At 55.4% G+C, this 15,134-nt stretch overlaps 2 protein-coding genes across 8 annotated transcripts in view; both read left to right on the top strand.

The window, feature by feature from the left end:
* The window catches only part of CFAP99 (cilia and flagella associated protein 99), a 35,911-nt gene extending 34,221 nt beyond the window's left edge, over window positions 1–1,690 (top strand). For 5 of the 7 annotated variants that reach the window (XM_081070434.1, XM_081070433.1, XM_081070431.1 and 2 more), the window contains one exon: window positions 200–1,690. In XM_081070434.1, coding sequence (XP_080926560.1) covers window positions 200–605 — 406 coding nt within the window. In that variant the 3' untranslated portion in view covers window positions 606–1,690. The remainder of the gene's footprint in view (window positions 1–199) is intronic. The other 2 variants (XM_081070435.1, XM_081070432.1) reach the window with 1 other exon arrangement.
* A 3,575-nt stretch (window positions 1,691–5,265) lies between these two features.
* RNF4 (ring finger protein 4) overlaps window positions 5,266–15,134 on the top strand; it is a 26,756-nt gene continuing 16,887 nt past the window's right edge. The window contains exon 1 of the mRNA XM_081054116.1: window positions 5,266–5,392. The gene's annotated coding sequence lies outside the window, so the exon portion shown is untranslated. The remainder of the gene's footprint in view (window positions 5,393–15,134) is intronic.

The raw sequence follows: 15,134 nt of genomic DNA, 5'->3' as shown, positions 1-15,134 counted from the left end.
TTACCCCAAGTACGTACATAGTTAATACACATGGAATGCCTCGTTTAAAGTGTGAAGTACAAAGAGCAGAAAAGGTAGAGGCGCTGGGGGGACCCCTCCCCCACCGGAGCAGTCCTCTGCGGGCCCCCGCCCGCACGGACTCAATCACCGCTTCACTGTGTTCGAGGGCCCCCCCTAAGCCCGCCCTGTCGCCGCCCAGGTGCGAGGGACGGCCAGCCGCGCCGCCGGGGGCGCCCTGCCAGGACGAGCGCGTGCTGGAGCTGCAGCTCAGGATCCAGGAGAAGGCGGCCGAGCGCCGCAGGCAGGCGGCCCTGCCGCACGTGTCGGCGCCGCGCGCTGCGCGCCCCAAGGCGCAGGTGAGCCCCGGGACCCCGCGGGGAGGCCGCGAGGTGGGGGCGCGGTGTCGCAGGGGAGCTGCCCGGCCCACGCCCACCCTGTCTGCCCCCCGCCCCCGCCGGTCGCAGGCTCAGCGGGAGGCGCAGCGCTGGCAGGAGCTGGAGCGGAGCCGCCGGCGCCGGCAGTCGGCGCTGCAGCCGGGAGGCCCCGCCTGGAGGCCGCCTGAGCCGGCGGGCACGCCCCCGACCCTGCGACCCACTCCTGAATAAACCGCGCGGCCAGCGTCTGCGCGTCCTCTTGCTCCTCCGCGCCCCGGTGCCGGCCGCTCCCCAGCCTCCCACGCCCCTGCTGCCCTAGTCTCCACCCGCGCAGAGCAGATAAAACGCCGGACGCCCAATCATTGCGACAACCTTGTGCCAAAAAAGTATCCGCTCGTATCTGGAATTCCAATTTATGTGGGCGTCCCGTATTGTATGTGCTAAATCTGGCCACCCTAACCCTTCCCTACGCCCCAGCGCGAGGTATTCGTGGCGCCCCCTCTTCGGAGCTCCCAGAGCCCCCTCTGTACGTGCAAACCTGGAATCTCCACTCTCCATCTGGAATCCGGTGGCTGAACCAGGGGACCCCCAAGACTGGGTGTGTGATTGTGCACGTGCGTTTCGTCAGACAAGTGGCTGGGATTCTCGAGCCACTGGAAACTGGCCCTTCTCATGCCTTATCTCATGTAAACCTCACCGCAGTGGGGGTCAGGCTGGGGATGTGGGAGTGCTCTCCAGCCCCTATTCTACTGAGGAGGCAGCTGGTGCTAAGGTGAAGTGACTTGCCCCAAGAGCTGGGACCCAAAGCTAAGGCTGGGTGACTTCAGAACACCTCCCAGCCTTCTCCAGCATCACCAAAGGAACAAGATTCACTCTCTTGGGTCCTCGGACCCCGAACCGGGCTGGGTGTGGTCTTGAGGACAGTTTGGCTGAGTGAAAGCCTGCTGTGCTGCAGCTCCCAGGAAGGAGAGAGTATGGACAAGCCCAGGGGGTGGGGGGCAGTAAGGGAGGGGCTGGAAACCCCCAGGTGGGTGGATGTCCAGGGGAGAGATCCCTGCCCCCCCCCATCCTTCTTGGGTCTGCAGAGGAGAAGGCACCTCAGCAGAGGAGGCTGGACCCCACAGCACATTCAGATCAGTAAGGTGGGCATTTCGAAGTGACAAGAACAGAATAAAGAGCAGAGTACCCGCCCAATACTCTGAACCTCATCAGAACCCCAGGACTTTTCCACAACCAAGGTTGGTAGAAAGAGGAATTTCCAACTTCCTGGTCCAATTAGAGCTGGGAGCAGATTGCATTTCATTTAAAGAAATAAACATGACATTTTATATCCTGTGTTGTGATTTAAACCCATTTCATATACCAAGGGAATACATTGATGGCAACCTGTCCAGAGAGTCCCTCAGGAGCTGCGAGGGTTTCAAAAGGGGAATTATTAGTTCCAAGAATTGGCAAGCCCAAAGGAGGCTTGACTTCAGGACAGGTCTGATCCGGGAGCTCTGTCTCAAGCTAGTAGCAGCTCCAGCCTCACCACATCCAGACAAAGAAGGACCACCTATTCCTGGTGCTCTCATAGGAGGTAAGCCTCTCTGTCCTTGAAGCCTTGTGAACATCTGTTTCAGTGTCACTGGCCTGAAGTGACCATGCTTTGCTGAGCCAGTTCCTGCCATAGGGGAAGGTCTGCATGGGTGCCCATAGCCAGCCTTGTGATAAGAGAGGAATTACCCTCCTCCTATCAGACCAGCCTCTGGAGCAGAGGGGACAGAGGTTGTGGCCCAAACAATTTGGTTGCTATTGACGACGATGCTGGTTGGTAGTCCCCAAGGTCCCTACCTGCCCTCCTGTACTGGTCACCTGCTCGGAGCTGCCATGAGAGTACCTGGACCTTCTGCTCCAGACAAACCTGGGCAGGAGCAGGCCTTGGGCCACCCCCTGAGGTTGTGGCCGGGGGCATGCTTTGCATGGTAGATTGAAGGCAAAATGTCTTCCCATAGCCATGTCCCTCACCTTGTGACCTCCCATCAGGAGGCAAAGTCTATTTCCCCCAGCCCTTGACTTGCTTTGGCCAATAGGGTGAAGAAGTGGCTGTGTGCCAGTTTAGAGCCTGGGCCTCAAGTGGTCTTGAAGCTCCCTCTTGTTCTGAAACCCTGCTCAGCCTAGGTGGTCTGCCGGGATGCGGTACCATGTGGAGGAAAGCCAGTTGGCCCAGCAGAGGCCATCATCCCCCACCACCCTGCAAACCAGTAGACTCCAACATGTGGGCCCAGCCAGGACCAGAACTTCCCGTCTGCCCCCCCCAACATAAGTAGTAGATTCATGAGCAACAACAAATGCTTGTTTGTTCAAAGCACTTAGCTCTGAGGTTTCTCCCAAAGCAACAGGTAACTGATATGCCCTCAAGAGCTGAGGATGCTTGCGCCGCTCCCTGCACAAACCCTTAGAGAGAGAAACGGGCTTCCTGGGCGAGAGGGCCAGCCGGGGAGATAAGGTCCAGCTGGTGTGAGAACGCTCGCTCTGGACCATCTAGGGAACTGACGTTCTGCTGAAGTGTGTTTTCTACGGAAGTGCACCCAAGGGACCCGCACTGACAATATCTGAAACTCACTTGGGGGGGCTTTGGAGAAAGTCAAAACGCACATTTTCGGGCCTCATCCAGAGATTCAGTTGGTGAGGCCCAGGGATCTGCACTTCGCTGTGTGGCACTTTGGGAGCACTGAGGGGCCCGCCTTTTCTCTAAGCTGGGGATGTTCAGGGCCAGAGGGAAGCACTATTTGTGAGGGAGCCAGGGATGCTCACAGAAGTTCAGGGTCAAGTGAGGTTTGGAGAGGCTTGGAGGGCAGCTTTTGAGGACGAAAGTGGTATTTTTCATGATTTTGTTTGTCAACATCACATCTTTAATGTGTTCAAGTTACAAATAGAAATCCCTAGCTTTTCTTACTAGGTTGTGAAATTCAAACTACAATCTTATTTATAAATCTGGTCATTTGTAGCTGTCATTTTGATTAGTCATGTATGGTCCCATTTATAAGCTGAAATCTCCTTAAACATTTAAACTGCATGTATACATGTAGAATCTAAATTTATATTTTAGCATTTTAGTTTTCTGCCACCAAGGATTTAAAAACTCCTATAGATGTTTAAATGTCTACATTTCTCTTAAACTCATAAATTCTCTTTAACATTCTAATTATGATCACAAACCTTGAAAAATCTTGTACCTTCCAACTTAAAATCACTATCAAAATTAAATACTGAACCACATAGTTCACACTGGAAATCAGGTTTATCTGATACTCTACCATGCCAAATTCTCTTATAATTACATAACGTTTTAAATACAGAGGTTGCTTATAAACTCAACACAAAAAAATTTTTTTAAAGATTTTATTGGGGAAGGGGAACAGGACTTTATTGGGAACAGTGTGTACTTCCAGGACTTTTTTCCAAGTCAAGTTGTTGTCCTTTCAGTCTTAGTTGTGGAGGGTGCAGGAGCCCACTGGCCCATGTGGGAATCGGACCGGCAGCCTTCGGAGTTAGGAGCATGGAGCTCTAACCACCTGAACCACCCGGCTGGCCCCTCAACACAAAAATATTAATGTCTGGTTTTGATTTGCTTAGTCGTTTCCATATATGATTCAACCTTCTGGGTTAAAGATCCTCTCTCAGAACACAGTCTATCCCAAGGCATTTGAAGTCACCTCCTCACTGCTTGAAGGTGCCTGGGGACCAGAGGTGATGGCGGTGGCCTGAGATCCGGTATTCTCAGAACAAAGGGGCTGGCGTGCACCTGTGCAGTGCCGTGCTGAGTCCTCCAGCTCGCCACCTTCTCCCTGGGAGGTAGGTACTGTTGCTATGCCTGTATGACAGGTGACGTAACTGGTGAGACCTGCTCAACCAACTGGGATTCTCACTCAGGCCGGAGGGACCCAGGGCCTGCACTCTCTTGACCCTTGGAGTTGCACCCGAGGCCTCTGAGAGCTCCAGGCTTCTGCTGCACTTTGGCAAGACCTGGAAGAGAGTGCTCCTCCCCGAAAGGGCTCAGTCGTTCGGGTCCTGACACCCAGTGCCTCAGGTAGAGATAACCAGACTCAACCTGACATCTGGACCGGCTCCTCACCTCCAAGATCTAACTGCCTCCCCGGACCCCCACCAGTCCCAACCTCCTGGCACACCGGGCAGCCTTCAGTTTCCGGGACACGCCAGCCCATCTCTCCCGACCCAGGTTCCCTCCACTTGGAACTCTCTTGCCCCTTCTAGTCCTTCCAGTTCTCAGCTCAGAGGTCGCTTCCTCCGGGGAGCCCCCTTAAGTCCTGGTTGAGTGCGTCTTCCGGTTCCCGCAGATGGACCGGGTGTGGTTCCCTCCGGTCTCCACCACCAGCCTAGGAGAGAGTCCGGATCACGGGGCCACACGCCGACTTAGGGCCTGGCACGTCGGGGGTCGAGGGTGCCCTGCAGGAGGTGCAGACCCAGGCCCACTTTCCGGGTGATAGTAGAGACCCCGGGAACATTGTTCTCAAAGGCCTCACTAACGGGAGGAAAGTGACGCCGCGAGCGGAGCCCGAGCTTACTGGGTATTTGCGCCGCGGGACCGCTGGCCTGAACTAACATTCACCTACCAGTACGAGCAGCCCGACGGCCGTGTCAGCCCGCAGACCACAACTACCGAGAGGCCTTGCGGGCGAGCGCTGGGGCGCCGACCGCGTCTCTCGCGAGAAGACGGGAGCTTGAGCTCACGGGCGTAGGCGGGGCCGGAACAAGGCGCTTTTCAAAGTGGTAATAGATGGTTTTCTTATCCAATAGAATTGAAAATATACCTCCTCGACCCGTAGAACGCGGGAGTACGGGCGGCGGCATCCAATGGTGATGCGAGGGGGGCGGAGCCGAGGCCTCCGGAGCGGAAGTGGATCGGGATTGAGGCGGCGGTGGCTCGCTGGAGGGCTTCTCCGCAGCAGTTTTCGAAGGTGCATCTTAGCTCGAAGGCGTCGGCGGTGGCGCCGGCCGGACTAAAGCAGTTCCAAGTAGGTTCATGCTTCGCGGGGAGGGGGCGGCAAGCCAGGCCGGGCAGATTCGGGCTTCGGGCGGCTTCGCGGCCGAGGGAGCCGCCTTAGCGCGGTCGACCCCGCTCGGGCCCCGACGCCCGACCGGGCCTCTCCCGGAACCGCAGGCTGGGCTCGCCCGCCGTCCGCGCGGCTGCACGAGCCCGGTTTGGCCCGTGCAACAAGTGCGGAGGCCTCACCGTGGCGTTTCGCTGCCGGCGCGGGCAGCGGCCGCCGCGCTCAGTCTGCAGAGTAGCCGGGGAAACCGAGGCTGGGAGGGGGAGGGACGCGCCCAAGGTCACCCGGGGAGTGGGCAGGGCGGCCCTGGGCGGGGGGCTGTGTGCGCCGTTCCGGGGAGACCTAGGCACGGTTTTCGTTCCCCCCGACAGCGCCTCCTTTGTGTGTTGGCGCCGCCGCCCCGCCATCGTGGGCCTGCGAGCCAGCGCGAACCGCGTGGCGGAGCCTCCTGTGGACTGGGACTCGGCCGGGGGGGTGGGAGCTGGCCCAGGGGGCGCCCAGCCGGGGCCGCAGCACGGTGAGCCCTCGGCCTCACCTGGTTGGGGGAGCCCGTGGGGCCGCGGCCGGGCCGGGCTCCGCCCCTTCGGGGCCCGAGGTCGCGGAGGGTCCCCGCGGAGGGTCCCCGCGGAGGCTGCGCCCCGGCACGCTGTCCTCGGGGGAGGCCGGTTCCCACCCTTTGACCCGTCGACGGAGGAGACTGGAGCCCCGGGAGCCGTTTTTGTGCGGCTGTGGCTTTTCTCCTTCGTGCCCGTGGACGTTCGCGGTCATACCTTTGTCCTCGGCCAGCCCGGGGCTCAGCCCCCAGTCGGCCCCGCAGCCCCAGCGGTTGGGGTGACAGGCGCTCGGCCCAAGGTCACACAGCCGCTAGTTGCCGGCCGAAGGAATCTGAAAGCGCGTTTTCCTAACTGCGGGGTTGGGCTCTGAGTTCAGTGACCAGGCGTTTGGGGACCTCCGGTAATGAAAAGGAGAGACCATGAAAGAAGTCTTTTTGTTCCTTTTTTTCTCTAGTGATTTCTTTTTTTTTAACGTGGGGGGAGAGACATGTTGGGTTCAGTTTTATCTATGAGTTTGAGACGAGATGGGAACATTCAAGTTCCCATCGAGAAAGATGTATTATTGCTGGCTTTCGTATTGCTTGAACTTGAGCTTCCAACTCTTCATTCACGAATATTGCTTTAATACAGTGTTAACACCCTTTTTACAATGATCACCCCCTCCAGCTTTGTTAGACATTGTTTTTCTAACTGCCCTCTCCTTGAAATTTTGGTGCTGCTTACATACTGTAGGTCTTTTTATGTACTGTATGCATATCTATGCTTTGTCCATAAAAAGAGGGAGCTCTTTTTGCTGCCATTTGAGGATGCATATTCTAAATCACACTTTTAAGGTTGTGTGTGCCAAGCTTCCTGCTTGGGGTACAGCGGTGAACAAAATACAGGACCTGGTGGGGCTGAGACATGAGGGTGGAGGGAAGGAGGCAAGTTCCCTGAGGCGGAAATACAAACTGTTCAAGAGGTGGGACTGGAAAGGTAAGCAAGAACCAGGTCTCAGGTCTTTGGTGTACCTCCCTGCTGAGGGATTCAGAATTTGTCGTAAGGCCAAGTGGGAGATCACTAAATTGAGTCCTAATCAGGGAAGTAACCCAGTTACATTTGCGTTTTAGAAAAATCACTGTGCTATGAGAAGGATGGCTTAGAAAGGTGGCCGAGACTGGTGGCCTCGGGACGAGTTAGGAAGTGAGAAAACGGTAGCTTGGATGAGGGAATCACAGCCAGTCAGGGCAGTTTTTAAAGGTTCTTTACTACACGATGTTAGCAAAGTCCACGTCCAGTACTCTCTACCCTCACCAATTTCTAGAAAACATGTGCAGGAGGTGATTGGTTTGTGTGCTGTGTAAAAATGGCTTGGTATGTTCTATGTGTGTTGCATTTCTTACTTTGAAACAATTGCCCTACTTCTTTAATTGTCCCCAAAGTAGGAATCCTTGAAAGACAAGGCTCTGGTAGAATATTATAGGGTTTATTTTGTTACTAAGATATAATTCACATGTAAGCCCTTCTGACTTGTCTTTTCTAAATAGCTTGTTTCTCAGCAGGACTTTGGGAGTTGAGAGCAAGGCATTTCCAGGTTTCCTCTGAAGGAGGGAGCCCCAGAGCCCCAGATGCTGTACCCTAAGGTCAGTTCAAGTGAGAGGAGACCTGGCGTCAGGACGGAGGGTGCCCTCCCTGGATTGGGGATTTCCTTGCAAGTGTTTTTTTGGGATGTGAATAAGAACTGGCACTTTTATGGAATACCACACCATGCAGGATAGGAAAGGCCTGGAAAAGATTCAAGCTGAGTATTATCAGTAGCCTTCTTGTGCAAAAGAGAAATTGTGACCATAAGGCTTTCTGGGAAGGTTCTTTTTAAGAAGCCACACGGTCTCCTGGGGTACCCACTGCAGAACGGATACACCTCCAGATAGCTGAGTAATTTGGCTCTCTCTATACATTGGTTTGACATTCACAGACTTACAATTAAAAGGAAACAATGTCCACGTGACATTACTAAGGGTAATGCCTCCTTGTTCCCAAGGGTAATGCCTCCTTGTTCCCGTGTTAGGAGCATGCCTCAGTTGTCTGTAGGGGTTGCTGTTGGCTCGCAGGGTGATGGCGTCACCATTTTGTCTCTTGCAGACCCACCTGCTAGGTAGCTGTGGTTCGCTCCATTTCACCTGTCCTGAAGACAGGGAGGTCAGGTCACTTGCTCAAGGTCACACAGGTGGTAAGCAGACCTAGCATTTGAACCTCAGGCTCCATCTTTCTTCCTTTTGCTTCACTTTGTTAGGTCATCCACATTTTTCTGTGGTGGGAAAGCACAGGACCAGTCTTTTTAGTAGCTACAAATACTAAACAAAACTTCACAGTGAGGGATACTTTTATGTTTCTTTTTCTTTGGAAGTAACATTTCCCCAGGAGGAGTTTGACTATAAAAATCCTCAAGAAACTAATTTTCAGTGATTGCATTGTATCCTGAACACTGTTCCTGTTCCTGAGGAGTCTCCCCTCCCACCCAGCGAGGGTAGGCCGTCCAAGGGCCTGGGCATGTGTCTGCTGCACCTCACCTGGTAGTTAGACTGGTGCCAGATGCTGCTGCTGGCCGAAGCGGCAGTGAGACTAAAATCTGCTTCCTTTCTAAGCACCTTCTTGCTGTTTTTCCCGATGGTTCTGGCCTCTTCCCCAAGTTGGAAATGCCTCAGGTAGAGAGAGGTTCTCCTCCCGAGGATTGTCTGTTTCTAAGTCTCCCTTTGTTTCCTGATGGTGACTATTCTTACTGCAATGGAAGGCTCCGTTTCCCCATTCATCTTTTCTCCCCCTTAGAAACCCTCTGCCATCTCTTCTAAGTATCTGCCATCTCTTTCGAGCATCTGATGAGCTTGATCATTTGATTTCAGTGGGAAAAATGGTTCTTTATTTAGCCAGCGTGTTTGTGCTTCGAGGGCATGCGTGGTATTTGACTTAGAATTGCGACTATTGTATTGAATACAGTAGAAAAAGTGGTTAGATGACGGCCAGAAGTCACCTTTGAGGTAGGCCTTGAAGGATGAAGGCGTCCCCCAAAGTAGGATGGGGGGGTGCCCGTGGGTATCAGATTGTGGCACTGTGACACTCTCATACCTGGAATGGGTGACACATCCAGGGTCCCTAGAGTAAAGTAGTCGGTTCTGCCTTAACTGCTTGTTTGGAAACGTGAATTAGTTTCAACAGGATTGATGAATTAGGGAACAGTTTGAACATAATGGGAATTGTGCGTTTGCTAAGCATAATTTCACTTATGAGAAATACTGGGTGGACATAGAAAATGAACTTCGTTGAAGCAAGCCACACGCAGACTGTGGACCGTCCATACCCCAAACACCTCCCGGCCGTCTCAGCTGATGTTGTGTGGCGAGCCACGCCCACGCTCATCTGATGTGTCATCATCTGCCCCACTTCCCACACTCAGAGGCTGCAGGCCTGGTAAGGTGCTGTGGTTCCGGTAGGATATGTGCATTTCTTAGTATGTGGCAGATGGTGCTGCCATTTTTGTTAGGTTCTTAACCGTGTGTGTGTCATTGACAAGAGTTGTTGAGTGTTGTGCCTCAAGCCCATATTTTCCCATAAGCCCTAGGAGGTTCTTGTATTGCTTGGTGAATTTTAGGAACACCTGTATCAGTAACAAACTGCAGATGAGGCCAGAAAGGTTAGGGAGGGAGGGCTAGTTGGCTGTACTAGATGAAGGCAATGAGTGTGATCATTTGGGAACATTTGCAATGTTTTTGGGTTTTTAGAGCCTGGCCGTCCTTTTAGCTACCATGTGGAGCTTGTGTAACATTCTCCCTACTGCCCACTCCGCCTTTTCTCCATGTCAGACACGCCGTTTGTGGAGGTGCTTGCTGCGAGCCAAGGGCCACTGGCTTCGGTTTTACTCCCTCGGTGGTGTCAGCTGAACAGGGAGGGTGTGGATCTGGGCTTCTGCTGCTGCTTCCAGGCCCAGATGTGCCGCCCAACTGCCACGATGAGCGTCTCCAGAGAACTGGGTTGGCAGCCTTTTGGTGATCGCTCACTTCTGTTCGTTAGCCAGCTGCCTGGGACTGGAAGGGAATGACCAGCCCCCTCTGTGTGCAAAGGAGGGGACTCCCACTGTGGGGCTCCACTCAGCAGCTGTGTGCTGGAGGGACTGGTCAGACTCTGATTTGTAAGCTTCTGGCTCCCCTCCCCTAGTGCGTGCACCTTGGGCCCTTTATAGTGGTTCTCGATTCATTCTCTCATACCCCACCCACCCCATGTTCAGTAGAGGTGGTTAAGCTCCCTTGCTGGCTTGCTCTGCAGGCTCCATGCTCTGCAGACATTTACACGGCCTCCTAGAGTCGTATGGCCACAGTGGCCTTGCCCCGGAGAAGAGGGACCTGAGGTTGACTTGCCCAATGGCCTCTGGTATCTTTTCAGCCTCTGGAGAGATGGATCCTTAGGTTTCCTTCATTATGTTACGCTTGCTGCTGGCCCCCAGGAATTGCCTGATTGTATGACCAGCCCCCCAGATCCAAAGCCACCACAGTTGAAAGAAAACTAAAAGTTAGGGGTGAGAGGTGGAAAAGCCCCCCAGCCTGGCATCCGTCCATGCTGCCCCTTGCTGGAGGAGTAGTTGTAGGCCGGTAGCCGGCTTCTGAGCTGCCAGGGTTCACTGGTTGGTTTGGTGTGTTCCCATCGCTCTCCTCGTTGTGAAGGTGCCCCAGATCAAATGCTGACACAACCTCATCTCATCAGACGTGGCTGCGTGGCTGTCAGAGAGTTGAGGTCTGCCCCAGACCCCAGGGTTTCACTGGCAAGAGGGTCAACCTAGCATTTGGGGGGAAGTCTTCATAACGCTGCATGTGAAGCTATAGAGAAATTTCTAGGAACAGCAAGAGCCCAGGGCATCGGGCAGCTGCGGGTCCCCTGCAGGTGAGCGAGCACCTTCCAGACATTTGGGGCCATGCCCTCTGCAGACCTTTCTGAGTATTTGACTTAACCTTGTCTGTTTAAAATAGAGGACTAGGTGAAGTTTAATTTTTTGGTTGTGGTAAAACATACATAACAAAACAGACCATTTGAACCACTTTTAGGTGTGCAGTGGTGTTAAGTGGATTCACACTGCTGTGTAGCCATCACCACCATCGTCTCCAGAACTTTCTCATCTTCCCAGACAAAACCTGTTCATTGGACAATAAGTCCCCCTGCCCCAGCTCCTGGCAGTCACCGCTCTGCTTTCTGTCGCTGAATCTGGTGGCTCGCAGTGCCTCGTCTAGGGGAGTCGTGCGCTGCCTGCCCTTCCGTGACTTTCACTGAGCACAATAATGTCTTGAGCCTTCAGGGTTCATCCATGTTGTAGCACGTAATCAGGGATTTCCTTTTAAGGCTGAGTAACATCCTTGTTAATTTTACCGGTCCTTGTTTTGTCGTGGAGTTTTGGAAAGCTGGAGTTCATGCTTGCTTCTTGACCCTTGCACCTCAAACCTCAAGGCCTGGGTCACAAGCAAAAGCACAGCATCTCCAGACCAGAACAGACGCAGCACGCAGTCCAGATGGTGCCACGTTGGGCGGGAAGGAAAGGCTCTCCTGAGTGACAAGTCACTACACAGGCCGGAGGGCCCCTGGGATTTTGCTGGTTGCTGGTGGTGGCTCCTGAGAGTCGGGAGGTGACTTTGTGACAGACGCAGCCACTGTCACTGCAGGCATGGTCTGCTGCTTTCTGCGTTAGCCAAATCCGTTTGTCCGGGTCTTGCCCACACCTCCGGGAGCCCCGTGGGGTGGCCGCTGAGCCTCTGCTCGGAGGAGGTGGCTGGGAGAGGGCCTCCGGCTGCCTCTGCTGCTCCTCAGCCTCGAGGACTCACAGTGGACTGGCCACGTTCATTGTCGGGGCTGACGGAAGCCTTGCTGAGAGCCGCAGGCACGTGCCCCGGCTCTCCCTGGGGTTGAAGGTTGGCTCTGCTCTCCCACGGGCCCAAAGAGCCATGGTTTCTGGCCCTTCTGACACTGCACAGCCGTGACTTCACCTCCCGATCGTCTCCCCACGTAGGACACGTGCTTTGTGAGCGTCTGTCACATGCACTGTTTCTAGTCCTGGGACAGTGCCTGACCCAGAGTGGGCACCGTAAATAGTCCCTGAGTTCGCAGCCGAGGTCGCCAGCAGGGTGCTGGAGCCATACTGAGCGCCTAAGTCAGCGTGGCACCGCCTTGAGGTGAGGGTGCGGCCCCGGGGCGGGTGCTGCCTGCTGCGTGCTTGCCGGCTCTGCACTGGGCCCTTCACGTAGCAAGTGAGAGGCTCTTCTCTGAAGTACTGGGCCTGGCTGTCGCTGTGACCCTGGCACTAAGTTCCATTTAAGAGGCTTGCAAGGGAAAGTTACTGGCAAATTGAACGTTCATTTCTGGGTTCCCGGGAGGGCAGGTGGTGCTGGGCACCGGGCATTGCCCCGGCCCTTGGGCAGCACACAACCGGGCCTGAAATACCCTTGGTCTTTTACCACACGTTCTGTAATCCCGCTTTTGAAATGCCATTTAGGGAAGTACGTGAGCTAACATGGGATGACTGTGTTTATGGTTCAGAGGGGAGGTGTGAGCCCGCCAGCGCCTGACCAGGCCCCGACTACTTGGTATTCCCTGATGACAGCGTGGCATGCAGGCTTCTCCCTGCCATCGCACGGTGCCATGTAGCCTGCCCTGGCCAGTGCGTCCAGACTCCCAGGAGAGACTGCTCGTAGCTGCTGTGTGCTCGTCACATGGAGTGAGTGACCGGTGTGTGCACAGCAGCTCCCTGTCGGAAGGGGCGCAGGCAGCTGCCTTCACTGCGGGGTGGCTTGGCATTCGTGGGGCCAGTGAGAGGAGTTAGCGCTGGGACTTCCAGGGCTGACTGTCAGCGTTGGCTCCGTGGCCTGCTGTGCGCCTGCCGGGGTGCTGGGCTGGGGGGCTGCAGAGTTGCCGCCTCCTGTTGGTGGGGCACCCCACCCCTGCCCACTCTCTGCTGACGCTTCCTTTCTTGGCTTGTGGGAAAACCATGCTGTGAGGGGCAGGGACAGAATCCGGCTCCCGTCTTAGCACTTCCCGCTTCCTGCCTGCCTCGGTCTGACCATTACATGTGGGCATGCTCACGTAACCATGTCCACGTGTGCGTCACATACATATGTGGTGGCATGTGTCACACTCCTCCTCGAGCTGGGGGGCCGTCTGACGTGCCAGCCTCTAGCCATACAGAATGATCAAGGGACCGCTCACTCTGTAAGAGCACAGAAGCACCAGTGCCACCCACTCCCCTCCCATGCAGCCCGTCGCCTCTTCCCTCCGCACTGCCACCACCTTCAAGCCACACGGCTTTCATCTGTCCCCTCACCGGTGTGCATTCTGACTTGTTCCGTGTCCCATCCGCCCTCAGAGCACACAGGTGACAGATCTCTGATTGCGTCTAAAGGCCCGATTCCCCTGCCTGTGGCGTGTGTTAGGAACTGCTGCTTGTCTGGGGCCTGCCTCCCCCTTCTGCATGCCCCAGCTGCCTGCTTGCTGCCTGAGGAACTCCCACCACTTTGCGCCTCGTCCTTAGTGTCACCTCCAGGCAGCCCCGCTTGGTCACCAGTGACCAGCTTCCTGGGGCTGCTCACTGGCCTCATTCTGGCCCCTGCTCCTGTTCACTGCTGCTGCCTCCTGGCGACGCCAGCTTTTGTCTGAGTGGCATCTCCAGGTTCTCTGAGCTTGGTTTCTGACTTGTTATTCTCTTTACAAACTCCCCTCTCTCCCCCTGACTCCCCAGCTTGTCACACGTTCTGCAGGCTCTGCCTGAGCCTTTCAGCTCCCTTTGGACCTTTCTGCCTGGACATCTGAAGTCCAGCATTTCTAACACCAAAGCCATCTGCCCTCAACACCTGTTTCCCTTCTCCCTTCCCTAGCTCGGTTTTGTGGACACACGTGATTCTGGCATAGTGTGTTTAGAGTATGGGTTCTGGTGTCAGAATGCCCTGATGTAAATCCAGGCTCTGGTGTTGACTAGCTGTGGAGCTTGAGCAAGTTCCCCTCGGTCATCCTTAGCAGGTGTTAAGAGGGTCACATGAGATGGGGTTTGGGAAAGAGGCACCTTGCACATAGTAGAAGTAACCTCTGAGCTTTGGCTCTTCTTAGGTTCTTACTATTGCCATGGCCTCTGTCGTCTGCATGACCTGGAACCCTTTGCAGACAGTGAGGGCTCCCTTTCCCACACGCCCTAGCCTCTCTGTCCTGTACGCTGCCCTTCCACGTCCCACACTGCTCTGGGAACGCCCGTTTCTCCCCACCTGCACCTGGTATAACCAGCCCCTTGCTGGGTTTCCCTGAGGCAGCCTTCCAGCTCTTTATGTCCTCTGACCACTGGCTCTTACCATCCCCAACGAGAAATAGGCAGGTTTGGAAGGCATGGCTGGAGGCCTGGCCTCGGGTGTGCGGGACGAGGAAAGGGTGGAGTCTGGCTGGGGCTGCCGGGCTGCGGGAGGACAGGGAGGGCGTGCAGGCGGAGGAGTGGGGGCACCTCCGGGTCAGTCACAGGAGGCGTCTTTACCAGCCGTGTTGCCAGCCTCCGCGTGAAGCAGGTGGGAGGCCAGAGACTTAGGGAACGCCGAAGCGTTTCCCTTTCTCAGCAGACAGGTCTCTCCCTCCTGTCAGTGACGTGTGTCCGTCTTCTCAATTCAAAGACACGCCATTGGGTAGATGGTTTTTCGCCACGAAAGCTGCATCGTGGGTGTACGCCCAGATGTAAGCCACTTCCTGGGTCGGGAACAGGAGTGTGTGGGAGCCTGGGGTTGTGAGTCTTGCGTGGCTGTGGGCTGCCTCCTCTTTGGTGCAGACCCAGTGGAGAGTCTCCATCCTGGCCAGAGCCTCCTCCCTGAACCCCAGTGTGAGTTGAAGGCTCAGGGCGCGAGGTGTTGCTTTGGAAGGATTTGTGCCATTCTCGAGGCACCACTTGTGGTCCCCTGGTTTGGGCAGCCTGAGGATTGTCAGGAGGTGTCAGGCCACAGGCCAGCAAGTGTCCCCACAGTGAGTGACAGCGTGAGACGTCCTGCCTCTCAGCTCCTCGGGCTAAGAGCGGATAAGGAGGTGCTGGCACAGGCCGGCCGGCTGGGTGGTCCCTTACAGGGACAGGCCTTCTCCGGCCCCTCTTGGTCCTGCTTCCTTGCACACCTAGCTTGCCT

Source organism: Rhinolophus hipposideros (assembly GCF_964194185.1).
Source record: "Rhinolophus hipposideros genome assembly, chromosome: 1".
In the NCBI taxonomy this organism is placed as follows: Eukaryota; Metazoa; Chordata; class Mammalia; order Chiroptera; family Rhinolophidae; genus Rhinolophus; species Rhinolophus hipposideros.
Note: the sequence above shows the minus strand (reverse complement) of the source record. Positions and strands in the feature narration are given on the sequence as shown.